General features: G+C 48.8%; 9 protein-coding genes and 1 non-coding gene across 10 annotated transcripts; 4 read left to right on the forward strand and 6 right to left on the reverse strand.

The window, feature by feature from the left end:
* BDZ83DRAFT_228687 (uncharacterized protein) lies at window positions 1-768 on the forward strand. The gene has a single exon (XM_060501793.1). The coding sequence runs from the start codon at window positions 98-100 to the stop codon at window positions 575-577; it is 480 nt and encodes a 159-aa protein (XP_060357360.1). The 5' UTR covers window positions 1-97; the 3' UTR covers window positions 578-768.
* On the reverse strand, window positions 729-809 carry BDZ83DRAFT_t337. Its single transcript has one exon. It is a non-coding gene; the product is annotated as a tRNA-Gly (tRNA).
* A 149-nt stretch (window positions 810-958) lies between these two features.
* BDZ83DRAFT_595100 (Mss4-like protein) lies at window positions 959-2,080 on the reverse strand (the record flags this gene model as incomplete). Its single annotated transcript, XM_060506766.1, has 1 exon — window positions 959-2,080. One exon carries the CDS (start codon window positions 2,078-2,080, stop codon window positions 959-961), a length of 1,122 nt encoding a protein of 373 aa, XP_060357361.1.
* A 416-nt stretch (window positions 2,081-2,496) lies between these two features.
* On the reverse strand, window positions 2,497-10,094 carry BDZ83DRAFT_595087 (amino acid adenylation domain-containing protein; the record flags this gene model as incomplete). The annotated part of the gene is made up of 2 exons (XM_060506764.1): window positions 2,497-9,088; window positions 9,154-10,094. The coding sequence occupies 2 exons, from the start codon at window positions 10,092-10,094 to the stop codon at window positions 2,497-2,499; spliced, it is 7,533 nt and encodes a 2,510-aa protein (XP_060357362.1).
* A 1,299-nt stretch (window positions 10,095-11,393) lies between these two features.
* On the forward strand, window positions 11,394-13,803 carry BDZ83DRAFT_644730 (major facilitator superfamily transporter). Its single transcript, XM_060509775.1, has 4 exons — window positions 11,394-12,002; window positions 12,067-12,419; window positions 12,492-12,882; window positions 12,947-13,803. The coding sequence occupies exons 1-4, from the start codon at window positions 11,724-11,726 to the stop codon at window positions 13,601-13,603; spliced, it is 1,680 nt and encodes a 559-aa protein (XP_060357363.1). The 5' UTR covers window positions 11,394-11,723; the 3' UTR covers window positions 13,604-13,803.
* On the forward strand, window positions 13,789-15,852 carry BDZ83DRAFT_644732 (FAD binding domain-containing protein). Its single transcript, XM_060509776.1, has one exon. The coding sequence runs from the start codon at window positions 13,813-13,815 to the stop codon at window positions 15,517-15,519; it is 1,707 nt and encodes a 568-aa protein (XP_060357364.1). The 5' UTR covers window positions 13,789-13,812; the 3' UTR covers window positions 15,520-15,852.
* A 1-nt stretch (window position 15,853) lies between these two features.
* BDZ83DRAFT_644734 (RmlC-like cupin domain-containing protein) lies at window positions 15,854-16,613 on the reverse strand. Its single transcript, XM_060509777.1, has one exon. It carries the CDS (start codon window positions 16,455-16,457, stop codon window positions 15,915-15,917), a length of 543 nt encoding a protein of 180 aa, XP_060357365.1. The 5' UTR covers window positions 16,458-16,613; the 3' UTR covers window positions 15,854-15,914.
* A 228-nt stretch (window positions 16,614-16,841) lies between these two features.
* Window positions 16,842-17,714, reverse strand: BDZ83DRAFT_595096 (uncharacterized protein; the record flags this gene model as incomplete). The annotated part of the gene is made up of 1 exon (XM_060506765.1): window positions 16,842-17,714. One exon carries the CDS (start codon window positions 17,712-17,714, stop codon window positions 16,842-16,844), a length of 873 nt encoding a protein of 290 aa, XP_060357366.1.
* A 929-nt stretch (window positions 17,715-18,643) lies between these two features.
* Window positions 18,644-19,808, forward strand: BDZ83DRAFT_228717 (thioesterase-like superfamily-domain-containing protein). The gene is made up of 2 exons (XM_060501794.1): window positions 18,644-18,844; window positions 18,897-19,808. The coding sequence occupies exons 1-2, from the start codon at window positions 18,739-18,741 to the stop codon at window positions 19,751-19,753; spliced, it is 963 nt and encodes a 320-aa protein (XP_060357367.1). The 5' UTR covers window positions 18,644-18,738; the 3' UTR covers window positions 19,754-19,808.
* On the reverse strand, window positions 19,453-21,269 carry BDZ83DRAFT_772534 (putative amino acid aldolase). The gene has a single exon (XM_060515386.1). It carries the CDS (start codon window positions 21,032-21,034, stop codon window positions 19,931-19,933), a length of 1,104 nt encoding a protein of 367 aa, XP_060357368.1. The 5' UTR covers window positions 21,035-21,269; the 3' UTR covers window positions 19,453-19,930.
* Between the last annotated feature and the right edge of the window lie 5,812 nt (window positions 21,270-27,081).

Consider the following 27,081-nt stretch of genomic DNA (forward strand, 5'->3'; position numbering starts at 1 on the left):
GGCCGCGCGTGCCAAGATTGATCAGCTTCTGAGGGATTTACATCATTGGAGGTGGCGCTGGGAGTACAACAATTCGGGTGCTGCAAGGGAATATGACATGCCTCTTGACAAAGGGGCGGAACACATTCCACTGCCTTGGGCCAAGACTTTGGTGTCTAGGCCAATCGAGGTGAATTCTCCGGAACAGGCTGCCGAGCTCATCATCTACAATGCTTCGATCACGCAGCTTATGAATCTGCAAGTTTTGTTGGACACGGGCATGCGGCACCCAATGCCATTCCCTGAAGATATCGACAGAGCCATGCTCAAGCCAGCGGAACATCCTCTTTACAAACCAAATGAGGTCAAACATAGGTGGCAGCCGTCGATGGAGGGCTTAAGGCTCATGAGGCTGGCACCGAAACAGTTATCTGTCAGCAACGGTACCTCAGTCATGCTTGCTGCGTCGCCCATTGGAATTATATACAACTCCTTACTGGGTACGGAAGGTCTTGGAAATTTGTTGTTGTCAACGATGGCATTGCCGAGTGATTATGCAATTACGAGTAGAGAGCTTTCTGTTTTTCGCTTATGGTAGTAAGCAAGATATTAATCAATGGGTTACTAAGGCATACAGTACAACCATAAAGAGCCACTTGGATGAATAAAGTGTCAAAATACAAGCCTATCACATTGGCGAGCACAGGAGCTCTTTCCACGACGTTTTCTACCATCAAAAGAAAAGGAATTGCGTCGAGGGGGAATCGAACCCCCGGCTCCCCGACGCTGCTGGATGGCAACGGAGAATTTTACCACTAAACCATCGACGCTGATGATTCGATGTCGTTCTCCGTTGCAGCGTTGCTGTTGAAGCCTTTCGCCACATCGCGCGATCTTTGGCCAGGCTGCCTCGATCAGCCTCCTCTCTGTTCAGCCATCGAGGGGTTTGAAGTTCCTCCAGATGCCTCTGACCTACTCTCTAGTCGTTGGTGCTCTGATCTTCGTTCAAGGAGCTTGCCCACTCCTTCATGGAGTCCTTCGTTCTCGCAACCAGTTTTTCCCGCCATCCGCCGGCCGTATCCACTGTCCACCCAAGCAGCCCATAATTCCAAGCCAACAATCCTTCAGCACGTGCGCCATCCGGATGATCCAACAACCCGACAGCGATGTCAACCATGTCTTCACGGTCGTCAACGGCGTAGAATACGCTGGCTGAACACACTGAACAGGAGTACCGCTCTACCTCGGGAGAACTGTTGTAAACCGCCAATGTTCCGAGGCGTGGGTCTTTGGTCTTGGATAGAACTGCTTCTTTCAGTTCAACGATTGTCTGCGGGAACTGAGACGGCACAGATGCGGGCTCAGTGCTGAAGTTGATGTGTGTGAGAGGAGCAAAGGTCCAGGCGATAATGTCTGAGCCGAAGTGTTGGCGGCAAGAGTTGCACGAATCGCAACATGCCTTGAACTTGAGCGTCTTGGGATCCACGCACGTCGAGGTCGATTCCTTCGCCGGATCCGTCTCCAAGTCCAAGGCGCTCCTCAGCGACAGTTGAACACCCTCACAGTGGCAGTGGAACATGATTGACGACGGAGAAGGACTGGCATTCAGCCGAGAGGCAGGGACAGACTTTCTGAGCGGCCAGTCGAATGGAACCTCTTCGCTGTTGCGATGCCCTTTCCAACGCTGGACCGGGTCTCCATGCTCTTCTTTCGGGAGCCATGGCGCAAGGCCGCCATCGATAGTGTCGTTGATGAACATGTGGTTGTCATATTTGACGAGACCAGGGATGTTTTCCAAAGCACCGGTCGTTACGTACGGGGCGATATTGGGATTGTGACCACGGGCGAAGAGCTGTGACGAGCAAGTCCCGCACGAATAGACATCAAAGTATTTTGAGAACGGATACTTGCGTAGGGAAGATAGGTCTACAGAGGCGTCTGGCCACGCGACTGCAGGGTTGTAAAGAGATCCAGTCAGTCGGCGACAAGACGTGCAGTGACAGCAAGACGCATTGAGCGGCAATGCAGATTTCGGCAGTGAAGCGGAGAATGTGTGTGCTTTACACATGCACTGTGCCTTGATAGTGACTGGGTCATCCATTGTGCAGAAAAGGTTGTGAGCCTAGGGAATTAGGGAATTTTATGATTTTGAGATGATCCAGGTCAAAAGTTTCTGGAGACTGAAGTAAATAGATGAGATGGACGACTTGTCAACTTTCTCAATATTTTAGGCTGCCATGGGCTGTACAAGGGCGTGAATGACAAGCTAATCATCTCGCCTCGTGATTGTGCACCACCTACGTCACCGGGGCGGGCACAGGGGCCTCATCTCAGTAGCTATATTACGCGCCAAGATGCAACTCGAGTAAGACTTTACAGACATGGAGCAACAAGCAGCCGACTCATGCTGCAACCACAATGCCTCGCGATGACAACTTGCGTATTGCTCTAGGCATCTCTGTTCTGAAAGAATCTGATTTCGTAATTCTACAGTCAGGAACAAAGTATCCGGCTCACTCATGTCCTAGAAAACGTGCCCCCGACAACTTGAACATCCTGGGCTCGACGCGCGGCCGGCAAGAAACCCACCTTCACAAGAGCTTCCACGTTCTTCTTCAAAGCTACCTTGAGCTGTAGCGGGCAAATATCGTGGCTTTTTGCCACCTCTTCCCACTCCATGCTACCGTCTTCGAGCAGGTGAGCCAGCGGCCAAAGGGGATGCTCCTCTTTCCGACGCGAAATATCGTTCCTGACCGTTGATAGCCATTTAGCAGCACGCGCTGGACGGATGTCATAGCCCATTCCCTTGACCAAAGTCCAGAACGTCCCCCAAGTCATTCCTTCGTCATGCTGGGTCACCGGACTAACAGATAATTCCGGATTTAACGCAGTTCGAATGGCACCTTCTGAAGTTGTAGCAGCGTCGGAGAGATGCAGCCATGCCTGCTCCTCGTCCGTATTGTAGATACCCATCTCAATGTTTGCAGCCGTGAGCCTCCAGATGTAGTCGTCCAAATTTGCTACACCTTCTGCGGGCGTCCCGATGATAAGCCCTGGTCTGAAGACACCAATATTTCGCTGTGAGACGGGACACCGCTCCGCAGCTCTCTTAACGAGAACCTCAGCAACAAACTTTGTCTGGCTGTAACCCATAGAGTCCGAAAGCTCTAGGGCGATGTCCTCGTCCCGTTCTTCGGCACTCTTCCACTGTCGTCCACCAGACACGTATGCAAATCGCAAAGCAGGAGTCTGAACAGCAATGCCAAGAAGCTTAACTGTTGAATGAATGTTGACCGCCTCCAAGGCAGCATAGCTCTTGTTCCAATGAACAATAGCACCATTGTGAATGATGATGTCAAATGTATGTCCATCGTTTAGCAAATCCCATTGTTTTTGACCGAGGCCGAGCATACTCTTCGCGAGATCCCCCATCCAGACGTCCAGCTTGTCCTCGTGGAACTCGGTCCACCAAAGAGCCTTGTGTGCAGTCTCAATCACACGATCTTTCGCCGCTTGAGGTGTCGCTCCGCGTACCAGAGTGATGACATGGGCAACATCGCGCCGCTCCAGAAGTTGTCGTAGTATTTGAGTACCCAGGTATCCGCTTGCGCCCGTAAGGAAAACCCTGAGATTGTCTGTCTTCTTGGCCAGACTGCCTCGGACATTTCTAGACAATACGCCTGGAAGTTCCTGGAGCCCCGCGTCTAGACGATCAATTTCATTCATCAAATCGATCTGCCGAGTCTCAGAGGCCATGGTGGAAGATGTCAACGGCACAGGGCTGTTGGAAGCAGCATGGGTGATGAAAGCTGCCAGCTTCCTGGTGCTCGTTTGCTCGTCCATGAGCAGCTGCATGCTGACTCTGACACTATACTTCAGGCGAACGAAGTGCATGAGCGACATCATGTTGAGAGAATCTAGACCTGAGGTGTGTAACAGAATATCGTTGAAGCCGTCTAGCCGGGGCTCTGTCGAAAGAGACCTCCGAGATACCAGATCTGTGATTTTCTGTGCCAGCTCGTAGGCGGGGAGCTCGTGAGGTTGAATTGTTGCCACTGTACTTGGTATCGGTGCAGAAGTGTCCAGGATCTCAGATTCTCTGACGGACAGACTTTGGACCCATGTTGTGACCTTATTCCTGTCGACCTTCCCTGAGGTCGAAAGTGGAAATCTTTCCCGAGAGAGGGTCGCAACGTCAATGAAGTGTGCCGGAAGCATGATGCTTGGAAGTTTGCCAGTCAACTCTTGACGAACTTGCTCTGCAAAGATATCAAATCGAGTCATGATCTGATGGAGACCAGACGGTTTGTCGCCCTCTTCTTCTTCGAGCTCCAGAACCGCCACAAGTTGATGTGAGAATGGTCCCGACGAGGGAAAAACAACAATACCGCGCTTGACGGAATAACAACCAGCGATGTGTGACTCAATATCTCCGAGTTCGATTCGCTGGCCGTTCAACTTGACTTGGAGGTCCTTTCGTCCCACGTACACCAGAGTTCCGTCGGTAGCTCTCTTCACAAGATCCCCAGTCTTGTACAACCTATTTGTACCCATATGACCCTCTATAGATACCCATGGTGGTCGCGAGAGAAAGGAAGCAGTTGTCTTCTTAGAGTCATTCAAGTAGCCATCGGCTAAAGTCGGACCACCTATAAGCAACTCGCCAACCTGTCCATTCGGAACAAGCACCGTGTCATCATCTGCGGCAACGACCCACGCAGAGCATCCGACCGGGTTTCCAATGGATTTCGGATCCGTATCGTAGGTACATGAATAGCAAGCAGCGATGACGGAGCACTCACTCGGGCCGTATGCGTTGAAGAGGGCCAAACCAGCATCAAGCCATTTCTTGATCAAAGCCTCATCAGGAGCTTCTCCACCCAGCACTAGAGTTTTTAAGGACGGCATTTCTGTGGGACGAATGATGCGAGCCACCGATGGAGTGAGAAGCGCGAGGTTGACGCGCGTGCGACTTGCAAATTCTCCAAGATTTTCGAAGCGCTCCTTCTCAGTGGCGACACAAACAGTTCCACCGTGTATAAGGGTCGTGAGGATCTCAAACAGACTGGCGTCGAAACTGTACGCGGAGAATTGCAGGACGCGGTGCTCATCGTTCATACCGAAGACGGAACCGTGGGCCGTTGCGCTGGAGGCAAACGCGGCATGGGAGACGACGATGCCCTTAGGATCGCCCGTCGAACCAGAAGTGAAGATGATGTATGCAGGACTGTCGTGGGTCACCTGAGTTGATGGTTGCCATTGATGTCGGAGCCTGGAGGTCCCGCTAAGAGCATCCCGATTGACGATCATGGACGCCACAGCACCGAGATCAGTTGCCTTGTGTTGGAATGCAGACACGAGAACTGTTTCGGCTTTAACCTGCGTAACAACCTTTCGTAGACGTGAGACGGGCTGGCTCGGGTCTAAGGGCACGAAGGAAGCGCCGGCTTTCAAGACCCCGAGCATTGCAACGACAGTCCAGACAGATTTCTCGAAGCACAGTGGGATCTTGTCTCCCTTCAAGACTCCCTTATTGACAAGTTGGACGGCAAGTGCCGTGGACATGTGTTCGAGCTCTTCGTAAGAGAGTGAGTCGGCTGTTGAGACTACTGCCTCTCTCTGGGGTTGTGCCAGACTCATTGTTGTGATGAGTTGATGAAGCGTAGCCGAGACCTTATTTGCTTCGAGAGGTTGAGAAGCTCGTTGTTGGATAGATGTAGAGGTTGAGTCAAAGGCCAGGTCTGCGATCATGGAAGGTCTGTAGTTATGCGATGTAGCCCAAGCGAGTTGATTCATGACAACCTTCACTGTTTCAATGGCTTGAGCTACGAAGAGTCGACTTGTTACATCTTCATCGACATGCGTCGCAAACTCGATCCGTCCAGAATGAAGCCATGCCTCGCATGTCACGGGGAATGTGGTAAACTCCTCGCGATAGATCGGCTTCCCCAGGGGACCAGGCCCTGTCTCATCCCAGCCGCCGCCTGCCTGAATGACGAGCAGGTTCTGAAGTTCGCAAGCGCGCTTTGTGTCTTCGTTGAGTGACTTGATCTGTTGGATTCCGGACTGTTCATAGGGTATCATGGCGATGGCATGGTCCTGGATCTTTCGCAGAAAGACGAGGATATCCGACCCTTTGTCGAGGCGAACTCTGACAGGCACTGTGGCTATTGTCGGACCTTCGACGCTTTCGATGTTGTTCAATGGTGCGTTTCTACCTGAGACCGTTGCGCCGAAGAGCACGTCGTTTGACTTGGAGAAATGGCTAATCATGAGACTCCATGCTGCTCGAACGATGGTTGACGTAGTGATTCCTGAAGACTGATCGATGTTGATATGAAGCTCATCGCGCACCACAGCTCGAGCAAAGGACTGGTGGCCAGGCTTAGGAGCGGCTGGGAAGTGTGACAAGCTCACCCCCTGTAGCTCTGTCGTCCAGTAATTCGCGTATGTCTCTGACGTGATCCTCTGTGTGTATTCGATGAAGTTGCGGTAATCAGTTGCTGGCTTGATAGTGCGGCCGTGGTACGAATCGTTAAGACGGTTACAGAGCATGGCCAGAGACCAGCCGTCATAAAGCATGTGATGTATGGTCCACACGAACGTCACGTCGCCAGACTGTGATGTGACCAGAGCAAAACGATTGAGCGAGTCTCCAGGAAACATAGGGTTCGCATCGTCTTGCTCGAGGTATGCTTCGAGATCGTCGTGTGTATGCCACAGGACTTTCTCCCTGATAACAGTCTGAAGAGACCCAGCAGTCGAAGTCGTTGCGAACCTGGACCGGAGTATCGGTGATGCGGCATGGATATCCTCCCAGCACTTCCTGAACCGCGACAGATCGACGTCCCGAGGCAGCGGATGGATCCATCGACCAGTGTAACTACCTGGTCGCGTGAGGTTGACAGCCATCAGACCCTCTTGCATGTTCGTGCAAGGGTACAAGTCTTCGATTTCATGGACAGCGACGTCACATTGGAAAGCGGCTTCACGTTGTAGCTCTGTGGTGTCCATTCGCCGCAAGAAGTGGAACGGAATGAACTGGACAGGAGACAAAGCCTGCTTCTCAGATGTCGTACTCTTACACACGAGAGCCATCTTGCCCAATACAGAGTTCTTGAAGATGTTGGCAACATTTATCTGGAGCGATTGCTTACGACAAGCCGCCACGATCCTGATAGCTCCGATGGAGTCTCCGCCAAGCTTGAAGAAGTCATCCTCGAGAAGGATTGAGTCTTCAGGTAGACCTAAAACTTCTGACCAAGCTAGCCGTAGTGACTTCTCAGTTGGTGTAAGACTCGACTGTGAAGGCTCGCATAGCAATATCGAAGCTTCGGTTGAGGGGTACGTGTCGGATATCGACGTGTGCTGTCCGACTGAAGAATCCTCTTCGCTACCGAGAAAATCTGGAGATAGTGCCTCAGGGACCTCAACAGGCGCGGTGTGATCTTCCAGGTTGTTTGCTGATCTCAGCAGATGTTTCAACTTTAATGCGTTTCCGTATATGCGGAGTATCTTCCTGTCAACCTTGCCTGACGGTGACAGGGGCAATGTGCTGCATGGTACAACTGCCCTTGGTATCATGTATCCAGGGAGAGCACTGGCGAGTTCTTCGATAGCTGTGAGAAACTTCCGATGTATTGTCGTCCACAGAGAGTGAGATTCTTCAACAATGAGTGGCCCTTCTCCATGAAAAGTGGTTCCGGACATTGTCTTGGGGGCGATGAATGCCGTGAGGATGCTATGTTCTCCTCCAACAGGGCGAAGGAGCTCGACAATCAATTCCCAATTTGTCCCAGGAGATGAGGCTATCTTTTCGGAATTCAACGATTGTCTGAGTTGATGCTCAATCTCGCCAAGCTCAACGCGCTGACCATGGATCTTGACCTGGGTGTCTTTCCTGCCAAGGAAGTCGATAGTCCCATCATGGTTCATCCTTCCGAGATCACCAGTGCGATAACATCGCATGGGCCGTCGTACGACACCGCGCAGGAAATCAGGATCATCCAAGAAGACAGCCCTTGTCTTCTCCTCATCATCTAGGTACCCACGCGCAACAGGCGGGCCCTCGATCACGATCTCACCAACAGTACCGAATGGAGCAAGCTGGCCGTCTTCTCGGACGATCCAGACGGCACAGTTGGGAGGTTTTCCAAGAGAAATGCTCTTAACCCCCTTAGTCCTCGGCTCACTGACGATGGTAATAGCGGAGCACTCTGCCGGTCCGTAAGCATTGATGGTTTTGACATGGTCGGCCCAGGTGTCAGCGACAACCTGCGGTAATGCTTCTCCCACGAGACATAGAACCCTAAGGCTTGGGACTTCCTCCGGAGCTATTAGGCTTGCAACAGAAGGTGTCAGCATTGCCCAGTTGACCTTCATGGTAGAGATGCAACTGGCGAGGTTGTTCATCCTGTCTTCCTCTGACGGAATGCAAAGACATGATCCCGCCATCAGGCTAGCAAAGATCTCGAGCATGGAAATGTCGAAAGAGAAAGAGGAGTACTGCAGGACCCGGCAGGTGAGAGAGTCGAGGTGTATGGCTTTGGTGAAGCCCTTGGCGCTGGAAAAAAAGGCCTCATGAGTGACCACAACACCTTTTGGCTTTCCGGTAGAGCCGCTCGTGTACACAAGGTATAACGAGTTACTTGGGGAAGATGAGTTGTGCTTCAACGAAGATTGTCGTGCGGTCGACAATCTGTCCAAGAAAGATTGGTCGACCACAATGCGGTTCTCCCGTTGGATTTGTGATGGGATCTTGCTTTTGCTGACGATGGACGACACAACGACCTTGGCATTTACGTCTTTAATGATCATGCTGATTCGAGCTGCAGGAAGCGAGGGATCCAAGGCCACGACCGCTCCTCCAGCCATTACCACCCCCAGAATGGAGATGATACTGTAGACGGACTTCTCGAAGATGATCGGTACCACCACTTCGGGTCCGACTCCAAGACTAGCAAGATGCGTCGCTAGGATCTCTGATGAAAGTTGCAACTGAGAATACGACAAATCACCGTCCCAAGCGCAGATAGCTTGTGCACGAGGATTTGATCTGGCATGTTGTGCTATTGACTCTTGAACAAGATGTTCTTCTCTTATCGGGAGTCTTTCTCAAATTAGATAAGCTCGAAACTAATACAATTGTAGACTGTGGGAGAGACTGAAACTTACGGTCTGTTCAATTTGACAAGATGTCGTTGACTCGCGGGACTCATGATCTGTACATCCGCAAGAGTGAAGTGCTCTCCAATCGAGTTGGCCACCTGCCAAATAACGTGCTCGAGATCACTCAGTAGCAAACGAACTCTCGCCTTGGGAATAGAACGCTCATTGAATGTCGCAGATAACTGTAGATCGTGTCCTTCAACGAGACAGTGAAGCTGTAAGGCGAAATTGGAAGCATTGACTGGCTGTTCCTGATGTTGAACAGTAGTTGTGAAGTTGACAAGGGTCTTGGAGAATGGTTCACCTCCAGTCTCGTGGCAAGCTTCCAGCCTTTGGTTGGCTTCTTCAGTTATAAGCCATGTGTCTTTGACTTGCTGAAGAAATGCTGAAAGTGGAATATGGGTGTCAATAGACACTTTAAACGGTGTTACGCTGCTCACGGACTGAGGAGTGCCACTGCTCGAGACGCACACATCAAAGTTGACTACTTCGCTGTCGCCGAAGGAAGACAATATCAAGGCCCAGGCTGAGCACACTATGGACTCCACATCATCTGGTGCGTCGCAAGTAGGGCCACGAAGATGGGTGACCAACTCTGGCTGTGATTCACCAGACGTAAGTTTGGATCGACTATCATTCGATGGTGTCCGAGCTTGCTTGCTTTCCGGCACATCAGGTGCCTGTCCGTCATATGGGACACTGCTATCGAGGCCGTCTCCATCATGCGTTGTTGATGTCTGAAGACCGATAACCTCCTGATCATAATGATGAGTTGTAGGTGTCTTGAAGATAAACCGCTTAGGCATGCCCGGGATGTCCGCAGGGAATGGATTGTCAAAGAAGATCTCGTCCGGTGTTTCTGCATCCGCCGGGGTCGGAGCATCGAACACAAATTTGACAGAGTGAAGTCGAGGCGTGAGCTTCCATTTCCCGTCTGTGGATAACATATTGAAGATTTGGCTTGGTTGCAGCGATGCAGGTACTGGCGATGCATGCACGATGTAAGCCTGGAAGCGTGGCGCCAAGACGGGAAGGTCTTGGACAGTGTTGTTTGTATACGTTGCTTATACTGAGAAATTATCCTTGGATTGACGCAGGACCTTACCACTTGCCTCTGTACATGTATGAATAATACTGAAGGATCTGCCATCGCTCCATCGGACTAGAGTCGGAACCTTTGCATGTCTCGAGTCCGAGAAGGTTAGACATGGGGCCACAGATAATCCTTCAACGTCACAACTAGCTATCGGCCTGATCGGCTGGCTCCCGTGATAGTTCCCGGCCATGTCGCCATACTCAGACCGCGCGTAACACGGAAAAGCCCAGACGACGCCTCCTCGGGTAAGTACTTTAGACTAAGACTTACAACAGGTAGTCTTCGGGTTGTCCAAATCAGATATTCTAGACTGGTCGCCGGTCTTCTACAACCTCCCCAAACAGGAAAAGATTCCGGGACCTCTCACACCGTCAATCCTTCGATGCTGCGCCATTTCATGGGGATGCTCAGGTTGTGGTCGCTCGAGAGAGGGTGACTCTCACAAGACAGGGGTTGCCGCAGCCCCTCCTCTTGAGTCTAGAACAGCCATCTTTGACTCTCATTCCTCCTTTGATTATTTGGTCATTGCTCATAAACCGAAAGAAGGTGGAGTGCGGCATTTATCGGCATTATGTGACCGTCTCTATTCATCTTGAAGTGCGATAAGTTGAATTTGTACAACGTCTAAGCGCCTTCTTTGACGTTAGAAATCGACTTGGATGCGATCCGATTGGGTACTCGAAGCTCTACACTGAATCATATGTCTCTGTCAAGACTCAAAATGCTAAAGTCTCTAGTAATATCGAGAAAAAGGCTGACTGGTTTGGCGACATAACTCCAAATAGTGGGTGCGTGATCCCACTCATTCGTCAGCGATGCGGTGATGCCTCGCCACGGAAAGGCTGGAAATCCTGTTGACCCCCATCGGTTCTTTTGTAGTGCATGCATTCTAAAGTGGTTGCATACTGTACCTTGCATGGGTTCGTATGCGGGTCTCCGGGTTTCCCAGTTCGCATAGATTCTTCCCGTGCCTCGGGAACCAATAATCGATCTCACTCTGCATGACGAAAAATGCTTGAAAGAACAAGTCTTGATGCAGGTGCCTGGAGGCTGGTGACTAGCAGCCCACTCACGAATCCTTCGGCCCCATTGAGAAAGGGGTGGTCAGCGATAAGACAGCGGCGGAGTCGTCCCGGCGGCCGATATCGTGGATTTTCGAACATGGAAAATGTCGAGCTTTGTCTTACCCCTCAGACATCCACAACGTCTACCCATGATGTTCGTTTTGGCCTTCCGGATGCGGGTTGGGGGCAGTGTGATGGGATCCATGTCTAGGCTTGAATCCTCTCATGGCGGTCAGCCGGTGCAGCGGGGCGAGGCTTCTACTGAGGTTCCGCCGTGCTATCCTCGAAATAGAACCAAGACACTTCAGAAGTCGCCGCTCTGGAAAATTGGATACGACTGAAGGGTTGCCCAGGCGGTCCCGTTGCATCTACCCAAGCTGGAATCCTCTACTATCTTTCGAATTGTAGTTTTCTCGATGGCTCCTGAACAAACGCCTGCTCACGAGACAACCGGTGTGAATATGGAGGACTCCCAGCAGGAAAAAGGCAATGTGCTCGACAGCAGCAATCAGTCGGATGAATCCCACTCTGAAGAGACACACACCAAGGAAAGTGAGAGCCTTCCGGGATGGAAGATATTCGTCATTTGGCTGGCGATTGCACTTGGTGTTTTGTGTACTTTCCTCGATGAAGGCATCATTGCGACAGCCATTCCGCGCATTACCGATGAGTTTGGATCTCTCACAGACGTTGGTGTAAGTGGCATTTTATTCCGTGGACTGACTTCAATTCAGCAAACTGCGGCTAATGAGCTTATAGTGGTATGGCTCAGCATACCAAATGACTCTTTGCGCATTCCAACTCATCTTCGGACGTCTGTACAACCAGTTCAATGTCAAGATCATTTTCGTGATCTCTCTCGCCATCTTCGAGATTGGGTCCCTCATCTGCGCAGTGAGCCCGAGCTCAGCAGTCTTCATCGTTGGACGCGCCGTCGCCGGCCTCGGTGCATCTGGCCTTCAAAGCGGCTGTTTAGTACTCATCTCAGCAGCCCTTCCTGCAAAATACCTACCGACGTATGTAGGTGCCATAGGGATGGTTTATGGTGTCGCCGCTGTTCTCGGGCCGGTAGTCGGCGGCGTTATCACGAACAGCTACCTCACGTGGAGATGGTAAGTGGTATCCTGTTGCTCGAATCTGCTCGCCGTGCAACATTCACCTTACTCATATCAAATCGTTATCAGGTGTTTCTACATCAACCTTCCAATCGCCGCACCACCTGCTCTCGCGACGTTGTTTCTGGTCAAGTCGTCCCCACCAACCGAGGAGCAGCGGCGGCCTTGGCTGCAGAAAATCCGGGGCTTGGATTATCTTGGCATGCTCCTCTTACTGCCAGGGATCACCTCATTCCTCCTGGCCCTCCAATTCGGAGGCGCGCTTTTCACGTGGGATGACAAACGAATCATTGCGTGCTTTGTCGTCGCCGGCGTTCTCGTCATCGGCTTCGTGACCGAACAGTGGTGGATGGGCGAAAAGGCGCTGGTGCCGCCGCGCCTAGCTAAGATGCGTGTGGTTATCTTTGGGGCCTTCTTCGGTTTTTGCTTGGACAGTGCCTTCTTTACCCTCGTTTACTACGTATGATGGCCGATTTTCTTGCGATCCTGTTCAGCAAAGAAACACTAGCTAACATCTCTTATAGGTGCCTCTCTGGTTCCAAGCAATCCAGGGTGCTACTCCCGAGGAGTCTGGTGTTCGATACCTGGCCCTATGTCTAGCATTCATCCTCACCATTTTCCTCAGCGGCTGGGGTGTCACCAAAACGGGTTACTACCAACCTTTCATGCTCGCCGGTACTGTTCTCGTCTCTGTTGGCGCCGGTCTTCTTTCGACGCTCCAGGTCTCTTCAGGTGCGAACCTCTGGATTCCCTTTCAAGTCATCGCCGGGCTTGGCATTGGAGCATCGACACAGCAAGCAGCGGTCGCTGTCCAGAGCATCCTGGAAGAAGCCGACGTTGCGATAGGAGTGGCAGTCGTACTGTTCTTCCAGTGCTTCGGTACTACTACTGCCATCACAGTTGCCCAGGCCGTGTTCGCAAGCACATTAACGTCGGGAATCACCTCCAATGTCCCAGGGGTCGATCCCCAAGCAATTAGAAACTCGGGTGCAACCCAGCTTAGAGACTTGGTATCGCCAGACCAGTATGGCACACTGCTGCAGGTATATAATCATGCCATCACAAGAACATTCATAGTTGCTGCTGTCATGGCCGCGGCGAGTGTCATTGGCGTTGCTGGTGTCGGACTAAAGAAGATTCCTGGTGAGGGTGACGAACAGAAAGACACCGAGGGCAAGTGATTTATTCGTTGTGGGAAAAGGAGGCTCGCGATATGGGCACGAAATATAGAGACTACAGGTTAGCTTCAATGACGACAGATATCAGCAATAATCCACAAAAGGAGTTGGTGATCTCAGTCCAATCTACAACATCATGCAGGGTTAAGATTGTCAGTCAGTCACGGATCCTAGCGCTCAAAATAGAGAAATCCCTGTCTTAGTCATCGTCAATGCATGGTGGTAAAGGCCCAATGACGGCGTGTCCAGCTGCCCGGAATGGGTCAAGCCAACTTCTGACAATCCCCGTTACAACTTGCCTTAGCCACACAGCGTTGCATCCGTCCGTTCTCAATGACATCTTGACAATTGACTTTCCGTTCTCCGGAACCCCAGATCTCCAAGCTGTCGTCGGATCGCAGCTTCGAGGTTTGTCTTCAGCAGAGTTTCCGTTCTGCAGCTTTTCTAGCTGTCAGCTCCGGACCACAAAACCAATGGAAGACCACAACGCAGCGGTCAAGCGCATCGCTGAAGTCGTAAAGGACTTCCACTCGCGCCGGGAACCTTTCCGAATCTTCCACGGTTCCACAAGCAGCACCCGGCCCGCCCATCGACAGCGCGTCGTCGACATCAGCGAGCTGCATCATGTTCTACACATCGACACCACGGCCGCCGTCGCTGTAGTCGAGCCCAATGTCCCCATGGACCAGCTCGTTGGGGCCACTTACCGGTGCGGATTTGTCCCGCCTGTCGTGATGGAGTTCCCAGGCATCACTGTCGGCGGCGGCTTCGCCGGGTCAGCCGGAGAGAGCAGCTCCTTCCGCTACGGGTATTTTGACCAGACCGTGCAGTCTGTAGAGATGATCCTCGCGAATGGGGAGGTCGTCAATGCCTCCCAGACTGAGAATCCAGATCTCTTCAAGGGTGCGGCAGGGGCCCTGGGGACCCTTGGTATCGTCACAAAACTGGAGCTGCGGTTGCTAAAGGCCAAGCAATTTGTCAAGCTCAGCTATCACTCGTACTCGACAATTCCGGAAGCCGTTGCTGCGATACAACGGGAGACGAATCTGGCGCATAATGACTACGTCGAAGGGCTAGTCTTTTCGAGGACGAGCGCCGCTGTTGTTACGGGTCATATGACGGATGATCTGCCCGACAAATGCCAGCCCCAGACATTCAGCAAATCCAAGGACCCTTGGTTCTACCTGCATGCACGAAAAAGAATCGCAAATGGCACACCGACGCCAGATTATGTGCCATTGCAGGATTATCTCTTTCGATACGATAGAGGTGCATTCTGGATGGGCGAGCTAGCCTTCAAATACTTTGGATTTGTCCCATTCAATCGACTTACTCGCCGGGCTCTGAATCGACTCATGGACACGAGGACGCTATACAGAGCCGGCCTAAGCGGCAATAGCCGAATGACATTTAAATATACGGTTCACGACCTCTCGCTGCCATACACCACAGTCCAAGAATTCATTGACTACGTGGCAGACAACCTCGAAATATGGCCGCTCTGGCTGTGTCCCCTCCGTGCCACTGAGACCGTCGGCTTCCACCCCTACACGATGGAGCCCGGAGGAGAGACGCCGCAACCGATGCTCAATGTGGGTGTGTGGGGAGCGTCGTCGAAGAAAATTGATCGGTTCGTCCGTCAGAACCGAGATCTCGAAGCGAAGGTCATGGAGCTAGGCGGGCGCAAGGTGTTGTACTCTCACGCGTACTACACCGAGTCGCAATTCTGGGACGTGTACAACAAGGAGTGGTACACAGAATTGCGAGATCGGTACAGCGCGACGAGTTTACCGACGGTTTATGACAAGATTACGGTTGATGTGAGCAAGGAACGGAGGAGAAAGTCGTTGAAAGACAGGCTGGCGATCACGTGGCCGGTCGCTGGCCTTGTTGGTGTTTGGTCTGCAATACGCAAGTGAGAGCAGATCGCCTTATACGGCCGATCATGGAATGGTGGGCTGATATCTATGGGCCATGATGATTGTTTGGTGTCACGTCTTGAATGCTTGTAATGTGTTATGAGAGCATGACGCCATGACGGTGCGGAATGTCTTTGTTGGTGTGGTCATGGGCAATCTTTTGGCGTCAAATGTTTCTGCATCCTGCATACTTAGCGGAGTTCGGGCACGAGGCTTCTCTGTTTAAAATGCATATTATTGTGATACCTGTCATATTTCAGATGCTGTTGCCGGCAGCAAGTTTAGCACTAAGAGTTTGTGTTGCGCGTCATGTTCTGGGAATTGCTGGGACCATTCAGGGTTGAACAAAAGTGTTAATATTCGCCATCCTGCAAATGTGAAATTGCCACAAGATATTAAACCTCTACTGCCGGCCCATGATCTCCATATATCGGATCTCTACTAAACCACGGTATCTCAGCGATGGCATCAACCTTTCCTTCCTCGCCCCTTTTGCCGTAGCACATATCCCAGCGGTAACCTTTCGGATAGCTTCCAACCATCTCGAAACCACTGCCAAAATCATCCAGCAAGCGGTGAGAAACGCCGGCCGGTACAATGATCACATCGCCCTTCTCAACTAGAGGCTCGATCCGGCCTTCATTATCTTCGCCCCCAAAACAAAGCTTAGCGCGCCCGTGGCTAATGCTCAGAACTTCGTGTGTCGTACTGTGGAAGTGACTCGTGCTGTACATGGTGTATCGCCACTGCGGCTCGACGACACCAAGGGAGGTAAGGCGAGATTCGATGGCTGATGCACTCGCTGACGAGAAGGCGGAGTGATAGATCAAGAGGGGTTTGTTTTGGATGCTTGTGTTCGGGAATAGCCCATGTGCCGGGATGAAGTGCTTGGAGACGCGCAGTGATGCCAATGCCGTCAGGCTGACTTTGGAGCCCATGGCTATATGTATAAACGTGTATTCTCCTTTGGGCTGGTTTATTGATATATCTGTAGGGTAAGCGGTGATACTCAGTTACAGATCTATCTTGGGTATGTGAGGAACAGAAGCTGAAAGTCGACACTGGTAACGAAGTTGAGAATGACGTGAAGAAATACTGACGTCATACCCGGTGCGACCGCTCATCATTGCTTGATCTATTCTCATTATTATCATAAGTCTATTCTTTCTGTGCCTGGGCAGAGTCTTTTTATACACGACGAAATCTGCTCTTATCCTGCATGTGGCCAAGCCATCGTGCGTTCGACGACATGACGTGAGGGAACAACACGCCTAAACACCAGTACCAACCGGATGTCCTTCGTTCCAAACCCTTCAGGAACCTCACGTTTCTTTCCAAGCCGATGCAATAGCATTCCAGTACTGGTCAGGATGCATTCGCATATGCCCAACATGGCCACTGCCCTCGAAACGCACCGCATCATAGGCGTAGCCCTTGCCCTTCGACTCAGCCATGTTCTCCTCAATATCCTCCCAGCCAATGAGCGGATCCTCTTTGCTGTACAGATACAGCTTGCGTGACCCATTGGAAACATATTTCGTGTCGCCAATGGCCGCGACGCTGAAGACGGGCGCGCTTTCGCGGCCGGTGAGGTGCTCGAAGCTGTGGTTCAGAAGAAGGAAGACGCCCATGATGCACTGTGTCACGACAAATGGCCAGGGAAACCAACTGGCGGTCCCGAGGGTCATGGCCAGAGACCAGCGCTTAAAGTTGTTCCAGGTCATGATCACGCTGCCGGGCGTCGAGTCGTAGCTAGAGAGGCGATGCGGCATCGGGCGACCGAATCTCTCTTGATAGGCGTGCAGGGTTCCGGCGTAGTTGATGCCGCCCGTGTTGGACATGACATGCATGAGAACCGCGTCTTCGTTGGGGTCTGGTGTTCCAGACGTTGCTGAGGGATAGGCGGCTTTGATGATGGGCATCATGTTGTTGGAGCGGGTCTGGAGGTCCTCTCTCATGGCTTTGACGATGGGCGAGAGCACGGCGATCTGTTTTGCGTGCGGAAAGAGTGTGCGGAATCCATCGGCGTATTTGGAGACGTGTTTCGGTATGGCGTCGCCCCAGCTGTAAATGATAACGACCCTCGGGTGATCTGCTTGTGCTTGCGTGCCCTCTGTTACTGGTTCACCCTCGCGAAAGAAAATCTGGTCGGTGATGGCTGTGAAGCCTGGGAACGGGTCTGATTTCGGTGCCATTTTGAGGGCTTCTTGGGTCGTGCACCACTGACAATGGGATAATACTGAGAGTGAGATAACAAGCGAGCAGATGTAAGCTTTGGTGAGAAATTTTGAATGAAAGATTCGGGCATCAGCTGCATATTCGCGAGGAGGGAGCGTCAGCCTTCATATTTTGAACGTCAGATCCATTTTCTGATGACTGATCTCATCTCGGCGATAAAATCTTATCAAAGGCCCGGAGAGTCGGTAGGCGTCCCGCGGCCACGCCGTTGTTGGGACGCGCCGTGGACCCAGGAACCTAACTGTTGGGACTCGCATCGGAGCAGTAGCCTGAATACCGTACGACGGCCGACGTTGGGCATAGTCCACGGAGGATCCGTCACTCTAATCTGGCGTGCCTGGGAGGATCGCATTGCGCGTTGTGTGGCGCCTCAAATCTCACCAGTCATGGACTCATGGCGCCGCCCTGTGTGGGCTTTTTAGGGGGCTTTCAGTTATGAGTGTGAGCCACTGAGAGTGAGAGTGAGACTCATCTCACTCACGCTAGGTACTCAAAAATAAGCTTGGCGGCGTGCGCTGACTGCTCACTCAGGTCCACTTACCGAGGCAAAAGTAGTTGCTGTTCAGATGTGGCCAGACATCCAAGCTCCCTGAGAGTTGACCAGAATGAGCGGTCTTGAGTCAGGTGACATGTGCACAGCCGAGGCTCGCTCAGAGACGGGAATCGGTGTGAACTCCGCCCGCCCTTTCACGTTGGAGATGGACGAAGTGAGAGCCAACAAGCGTTCGAGAACCGGGCCCACATCGCCGATACCCCAGGAGCTTCCCCGGATTCCAGCGACTCGACGATAGTTCAGCTTCAACCACGTTCTTTTCGTGTATTACTGATCCTAGAAACAGTTATCTCCTGCATCTGTTGAACGGCCTTATCGAATTACTGGCCAGTGGCGTTGCAAAGGCCAATCAGCATCCCTACAATTGAGCCTCTTGGAGAAGAGGACGAGACTTTGACCCTTGAAACCAGCTGAATCCTGTCGATATCATGGCGTCTGAGGAGCCTGTAACATTCTCAAGTGCTACGACAATAACAAAACTCGGGCCCAATGTGTACGGAGCAAACTTAGTTCCCAGCTGGTGCACCGGCTCAGGTCAGTTGATTTTTCCCTACGCCCAATTGAGCTCATCATTGACAGCGCGCAGTTCCGAATGGCGGTTACGTCGCATCGGTGATTCTCCGTGCGGCATCGCAGCATCTCACAGCACGCGGACAACCCGACTCAATCTCGGCGCATTTCGAGTACGTCAATCGCACGGAGATTGGTCCTGCAATTCTCATCGTCGATGAAGTCAAGCTCGGCCGCAATCTTTCAACGTTGCACGTCTCCCTCTATCAACATGATCTCCAATCATCAGCTCCCTGGTTTACGCCGTCTTCCAGAAAAGAAGTCGTCGCCTACTTGATCAATACGCGCTTGACTGTCGAGAAGGGCCTGACACTGGAGAGCGGCTGGGCGATGACTCCGCCAGCCAAGACCGCCAATTTCTCCCTCCTCGGTCAGGATAAGGACCCCCACTGGGTGCGCAAGCTAAAGCTGAATGCTCGCGCGACGTCCTACGCCCGCGCTCACAACAACCTCGAGTACTACGTTCCGCGTGAGGACTCACGCCGTGGAATCGTAGATCTCTGGTTGCGGCTGAAAGACGGCCAGAGGTTTACGAATGCATCGCTCGGCTATGTCGTGGACGCGTATCCGACAGTAATAGAGGCATGGAGACCGAAACGCGACGAGGAACAGACACCTTTTCGGTCGAATGAGATGTTTTGGTACCCTACCCTTGCTCTGAATTTGGACGTGAAGAAGGCTTTGCCGGAAGAAGGGGCCGAGTGGCTCTTCCTTCGGACAATGGCAAAGGTTATCCGGAATGGCAGACTAGATCTCGAGGTTATTGTTCTAGATCAGGGTGGAGATGTTGTCGCTCTGAGTACTCATGTGAACATGGTTTTGCCCGCTGAGAGGAACTTGAAAGAAAGGAGTCACTCGAAAGCAAAGATTTAGATGCAAGGCCTAGACGTATACTCAACCTGATATGGTTCAGTTCATTTTTCCAAGGACATTACGTATCAAATCTCATATCCTATGTACATGTTCATAATACCCCAAACCCACTATGGTTTGCACCATTCGGACGTACCTAGTTCAAGGCGCTGATCGAGGCGTGAAGCTGACCGCAAACTATTGCACCTTCCCTCTAGAGTCAACCGACCAGATTTCTTCGATAACACCATTACGATGGGCGTAATACCAGTCGTGAAGGTTAATCGTTGGATCAATGTGACTAGGAACCATTTCAACCCGATCTCCCACCGCCAAGGCGGGAGTTCCCTCCTCCCAACTAAGCGAACCATGCTCGTCTCCCAGGTTGGCGTGAGCATAGCGCCGGTCTTTGCATTCAGCAAGTCCGCTATCCGTCGTCAACGACTTTAGCCCCGTGTCAATCGTCACTTGCCGCTCGCTCTGCTTGCTGACAACGGTCGCTAACAGCGTCAAGCTGTTGGAGTAGAACGAGCCGACGGCATTGCGGTAGTCCGTATCCATGAAGATGAAGGATCCCGGCTGCAACTCCGTGACTCCTGGAACCGTAACGCAGAATTCAGCGGTGCCTGTGCCGCCGGTCGTGACCACCTCGATGCCGAAACCTGCTTTCCGAAGCGCTTCTGCCGTCTCGGTCAGCGTCTTCATGGACTCGAGGCACTGCCTCTTTCGGTCCTCCCGGTCGTGGAGGTGCTGCAGGTGGCCCTCGTATCCCTGCACACCAATCAGGTTGAGATGCTTGAGATTTTCAATGTGTCTCGCCAGAGCCAAGGCAGGCTCGCCTGCGGCCACGCCAGTCCGATGCAGTCCAACATCCAAGTCAATCAGTGTGAGAATAGGCTCCTCGACACCGGCCTCCTCCAACGCGTCGTTGATTGCCGTTGCCCCAACTTCGCTATCGATGACGACTCTAATCTTCTTGTTCTTCTTGAAGAGTTCAACAAGACGCTTCACTTTCGGTTTGCCGATGATTTCGCACGTAATGAGGATGTCGTCGAAGCCCGCCGCCGTGATGGCTTCTGCTTCTGATACCTTGGCCACACAGCAGCCTTTGGCACCGGCGGCAACAAGCTTGCCGGCAAGAACTGCACTCTTCGTTGTCTTGAGGTGAGGGCGGATGTTGACTCCAGTGGGAAGTAGGCTGTCGAATAGCTTCCTGATGTTTGCTTCCATGAGGTCGAGATCCACGATCATGGAAGGTGTGTCTAGGCTGTCTAGCCCGTCTCCTACATTGACAGTATACATTTTGGCGACGATTTTGGGTTGTTGAGATGAGATTACATGGCGTGAACAGGTTCCCAATGCCACAGATGAAGTGAACACGGGACTCCAAGATCCCGCATAAGATCGGCTGCGGGGTCGGTAACCCCAGAGCGAGATAAGATGTTACGAGTTATGGCACACAGCAATGGGTATACGGAGTATGGTAAAGTGGCCTAACTTATTAAAGTAGAAATAGATAAAAGAGAAAGGTCTATATGCAGGATGTAAGTGAGATATACGTGATATAGTACGTAATAGGCACTTTGTGGATTGCGGTCCTTATCCTTGTTACGTGATATACCCCCTAATTGCTATTATAAGGGAGCTATTATGCCTAAGATAGGACCTCTGAATAGCTTTATAAAGGCCCGATTTAGTTGAGTATAAATAAAGGAAAAATAAGTGTAAGGGATACGCGTCTTTTGGAGCGCGTTTGTTATTAATATCCCCTTTATTTAAAGTAAATGGAATCTTAACTAGGAATAGCGCGTAGTCTATTACTTCTAGTGTGTAAATTAGTAAGGGCGAGGCTACTTACTTGCCTTGTGTATATTTAAAATCTTGTGGCCTCGCTTCGCTATTGTTTTTCTTCTTCTTTTTAACTTTTTATAATCGTTGTACGTACCTTTACCTGCTACGTACGCACACTAGCGCTATTAAATCCTTTACTGATTTTATTTTAAATATAAATATTCGATATATTTATAGTTATTAATAAGTTTTGCGTAATTTTTATGATATATCCTATATATGTATTGTGCGGTTTGTTAAAAGTTTAGTTAGATAACGATAGCGACGAGGCCCTCGTAGTTAAGTCCTTTTTCCGCCCCCGCCGACCTATCTTTTTTATGTACTAGGGCCCTGTTACTAAGCTCTCTTTCCTTAGCTAGGAGGACGTTGAGGCTACTGCTGGAGATGCCGAGAACTCTAAGGAGTTCGAGGCTCTCCTCGGTAGTAAGGACGTGGGCTATGATAAGGATATAGGCGGTTATAAGAGCTTTAGTAATGAGCTTTTATTTCCTTTTATTTTGGAGTCTGAGAGCGAGGAGGAGTTTAAGGAGGAGGAGGACGACGATAAAGATGAGGATGCGGACGACCTGCTCTCTAAGAAGGGTATATCGTATACTGTTTTCTTAAGTATTTGTATTTAATATTATTTAGATTTTAAAAAGCGTAAGCTCGCGGCCGCTTCTGTTAATAAAAAGGGCGCTAAGAAGTAGAAAAAGGATAAGAAAAAGAGAACGCCGAGAGGTAAAGGTACCCTCTGCAGTAAGTATAGTTCTTTTTGTTTATAAGGACCTATTTAACGTATATTTAGTCCTTAAGAAGCTTAAGGGCGAGGCTCCCGAGGAGTAGGATATTTAGTATATGCCCTGCCTTTGGGTAGCCCTCTAGTATATTAACCGTGAGGATAGTAGTCGTTGTTTTATGGGAAGTAGTAGCCGGTGTATATGCTATTTTAACGGCCGTTTAGTTAAAGCTTATGTCGATATGCTAATTATCTTATGGCTAATGGCCTAGGTTCTTACCGAGGCGATCGTGGGTAGTGCTCCCCCCTTTATAAATATATTGTCGTTTTTTATTGTTAAGAAGCGTACTCTTAACTATAATTTCGGTAAGAAATCGCTAAGCTTTATAATATCGTTTACTAAATAGACGATAATATTAAAAAATACGAGGACTATATCCGCTTTTAGGTAAACGACTTCTTCTCCCCGCGCCCCCCGACCCCTCTTTTAAGTACGCCGGTGTTATTTATTGTGTTTATCGTAGTCGTTTATAATTAACCTCCTGTCGCCCCCCCCGCTCTTATACCCTAGGTCGTTAATTTAATAGTCGTTTTATTCCCGGCTCCCCCCGTTGCTCCCGCTACTGCTAGTTTTGTAGATTTCGAGGTGTATAAGGCGCGGTTCTTAGTGCGCGTGACCGGTCTCTTCGCTACTGATGCTATAGTTCTGGCGGTTTCGTTCTTCTTAGACTAGGAGTTTAATTAGTGGGCGTAAGCCCGAGTCCTATTTCTGTATGTGTATGCTTTACGGGGTAAGGTTGTTTTAGGAGTTTGGGCCTTCGGGCTAGGAAAAGTTTTGTTTATTTTGTTTTGGGCTTCCGGGCCGTACTTTAGGTTCTGTCTGTGGTTTGCCTTCGGGTACTGAGTTTTTTTAGGCGTGGCCTAAATTGATTACTTTTAATTACTTTAGTTATTTATAATGATTTTTTGTATATCGTAGAGGTTAAGGAGTGTATAGAAGTGTTCGAACTTAGTTTGTAAAAGGTTTTTAGTAAGTCTATTTACTGGTATATCTTTTATTAATATATACGTAACCTCGAAGCTGCTTTTGGCGTGCTTTTATCTGAGCTATATATTCTATATATTGATATAACGAAGCCGTGTAGTTATTCTCTTCCCTTCTCTTATGACGAGTCGAATCGTTTGCTAATTATTGTATTTAACTAACTATATTTCTTTTAGGTTAAGGGTAATATTTTTAAAAAGGCGCTTTAGAGCTATAGTTTCTTTTACGGTTTCTTTAAGGTAGAGAAGCTTAGCTTTGGTAGTTAACGTTATAACTGTCGCTTAGTGTATAGATTTTTATTGAATTGGGCTGCTAAAAAGGAATATTATATATCCTTAGGATAATCTTTATATTACCTCGTTATTTACGAAGCTGGCATCCCTAGCTAGAAGTAATAATTGCGTATTTAGTACGCTGCTGTATAAGAGCGCGAGATATTTTGTTATATATAGATATTGAATACATTAATTAATAGCCTTAGTATGGATTGCGCTTAGGTTGGTTAGGAACCGTGATAATTGTGAGTAAGTAAAAGCGACGTCTAGTTTAATTATAATAGCTGTATAGAGTATATTTCCGACCTTTTTTTAGAAGCTCTTTATTTTTTTTTTTGTGGCCTGCCCCTCGTTTAGTTTGAACTTTTGTTATAGTAGAGGGGTGGCTGGATTTATTATATTTATAAGGTCGAAGCGCTTAGTAACGCGTTTGATGTATACGTCGTGAGCTAGGTAAACCTTATAGGTAGTGCGGTCTTATAAAATCTATACTCTGAAGAAGTAGTTAATTGGTCTATTCTTTTTGAGGTTAATGTATTTTTTGATCCCGTTTACGACCTCCTGAGCGGCCTTTTAGTCGTCTCTATAGTAGAGGATTATGAAGTCGTTGATGTAGAATATTAGTATTACCTTCTGGTCTGCTGTTTAGTAGATATAGATCTCCTCGTGGCTATATATTATATCTATACTACGAAGTATAAATGTAAAGGTCTAGAACTATAAAATTGGTAAGTCTTGGAGCTTATATAGAGCGCGTTGGAGTCTTTTTATTTTCCTAGTGACTTTGTATCCTTTAGGTAGTTCTACGATTACTGGCTTGTCGCTCTTGATAGGCGCGTTGAGGAATGCGTTAATGGCGTTATATTAATTAGCCTCGAGGTCGAATTAAGTAGCTATTATTATTATAAGCCTGAAGGCCTTTGTAGCGAGCGTTGAAGTGTACGTATTTTATAAGGGGTTAAGCGGTTATATATTTCCCTTTATATATATACGTGCTTTTACTTCGTAGACCTTGTTATTAGTATTGTGCTTGTAAATATATACTTACTTTAATAGAAGTGGGATCCCTTGTTTAGGATTACGGTTAACCTCTTTTTATATATTAATATCCTTTAGCTTTTTTATTTCCGTATTTATGGCTTCCCTAAGTAGCTTTTATAATTGTTATGGGAGATATTTAATATTGCTAAACTTTTTTAGTGGGCTCGCGAAGTTAACTTTATTAGGTTATAGCTTATATACTATACTGGGGCGCTCTAGGTAGGTCCTGTAAACTACTCCTTTTAATATTTAATGAAGTATTATATATCCTATACTACTTTCCTTTATTACTTTTTATTAATTAGGTATAAAAGTAGAGAAAAAGCAGTCCTAATAGCGCTTATAGTAATCGCCGTTTTCTATATTTAAATATAAGAGCGTTGTAAAGATATTATTATTAAAGCGTTATAGAGGTCTACGGGCTCTGTTTAAGTGTCTAGGACCCGTATGAACCTTATTTAGCTTTTGCTAAGGCTGTTTATATGAGCTCTGTTCTTGTATAGTAATAGAGGTTTGTTATGAAGGTTCTTTATTAATATCGACTTTAGTATTAGGAATCGTATCCTTATAATCGGTACTTCGTTTACTGCGTACTTTAGCTTCTTGCTAAGAGCCGTTAAGAATTAAGGGCTTAAAAACCTCCGTAATATATATAAGCGCTCGTAGGGAGGACTATAAACTGCGTAGAGCCGTTTATGACCTGGTTACTGTACCCCCTTCTTTACCCCTACCCCCGAGCTTGTGTAAGGGGGTTATTTTAGGGGTTAGTAGTGCCGGTAAGACTAGGTTAGCCTCGCTAGTATTATTATCTGTACCCTGGAGTACGTCTGTCGGTTATTTAGCGTCCTAAATAGTTGAAAATCTAATAGTAATACTATCCTCGACTATAGAGTCGTCCTAAGTATTAGTATTTCCGAAGTCTAGATCTACTTCTCCGAGTACTCGAATTATTTCGTCGTTAACGTTAAAGAGTTTTTATATTTTTAAGATTATTAGATTTACTTGTTCGCTTACGATAGCTTGCTCTTCGTATGCGGGATTATAAAAAACTTTTTTGTTAAACTTAATATTTTTCGTAACGAATACCTGCTTGAGCGCGGGTACCTAGATCTTGTATAAGTTGTGCGTTTCTGGCATATATCTAACTAGGTATTTAATGTATTTATGGGGAAGCACTTTATATTCCTTTTGTCGTATACCCCTCTTACGATCCTTGTGAAGAGGATATGCCCGGTAGCTATATACGTATAGACTATTAAGATGCGGGGTTACTGGTTTAGAATCCCGTACTTAGTGACCCGTTTATTATTAGCGCTAATATCGCTTCTGCTAGTTAATTTCTATTGTAATAGGCGAGTTTCTATCGTTGGCCTCTTGTGGGGTAATATTATAGATAAATATCGTTACTAATACCGCTTCGTCCTAGAGCTTTTTAGGGAGGTTTGTAGAAAGGCGTATTTTATGAGTTTTAGTGATTGCGAGTTAACCTGCTCTCTTTGTATTGCCTACGGGTTCCTTTGTATATGGAGGTAGAAGTTCTATTTTAATTCTTAGCTTATTATACTACGTTTTGTAAGCGCGTTTAATGTTTATTGTGAGGATTGCGGTTTCGTTGTTGCTCTGGAAGAAGTAGATTGGAGTTCTTTTTTAATGACGGATCGCTACTTCGAGGCTTTAGAGTACGTAAAGTACTTTTTTTTCGGTCTTGTTCTTTAAAGGGAACCCCCTGAGCTATTTACTGTATTCGTTGGAGGCTATAAGTATGTATTGTCGTCTATTTAGAGAGGGCTCGAAGTGGAAGAGATCTTAGTATACTCGGTACTATGGCCGTGAGGCGCGTTTTGAGGGCGGTCCTTTTGAGATTACTGATTTAGTTTCGGATATTATATAAGCTTTGTATTTAACTTGTGTTGGAGGCTTAATACGTACTTTACGAGTCTTATATAGAAGTTAATAAAGGGTATTAGGTCCTAAATGACCGGTTCTGAGGTGCTATAGAAGCGTACTATTAGATCTCTTATGAGTATGTTGGTACGAGCGGTAGAACTTTTTATGGCTGACTAGTAGTATAATACTAGCTGGGCTCTTGAGGACACGGTTGAGGGCTGCGGTAGAAGGGTAGGATTGAAGGAGCTTGTATTTAAAGAAGACTAGGTTGTTTTTTTAGATTAATTGCTTTTTAACGGTGTTTTTATGAAGCGTTCTTTGCCGTAAAGTATAATCTAGACTATAGTACTAGAGTGCGCTTTTATTTAGAAGAGTCTTTTAAGACTATGTTTATATAGAAGCCCTCGATATAAGCGACGTTCTGAAGCTTTAGATTGTATATTCCCTTCCCCTTTAGGTCTATCTAAGACGCCCTTTATAATCCGAGTCCTATGTGTAGTAATGGGTAATATAGTAGTTCTTTATTTAACGT

Source organism: Colletotrichum acutatum (genome assembly GCF_030867785.1).
Source record: "Colletotrichum acutatum strain CBS 112980 chromosome Unknown BDZ83scaffold_272, whole genome shotgun sequence".
NCBI lineage: Eukaryota > Fungi > Ascomycota > Sordariomycetes > Glomerellales > Glomerellaceae > Colletotrichum > Colletotrichum acutatum.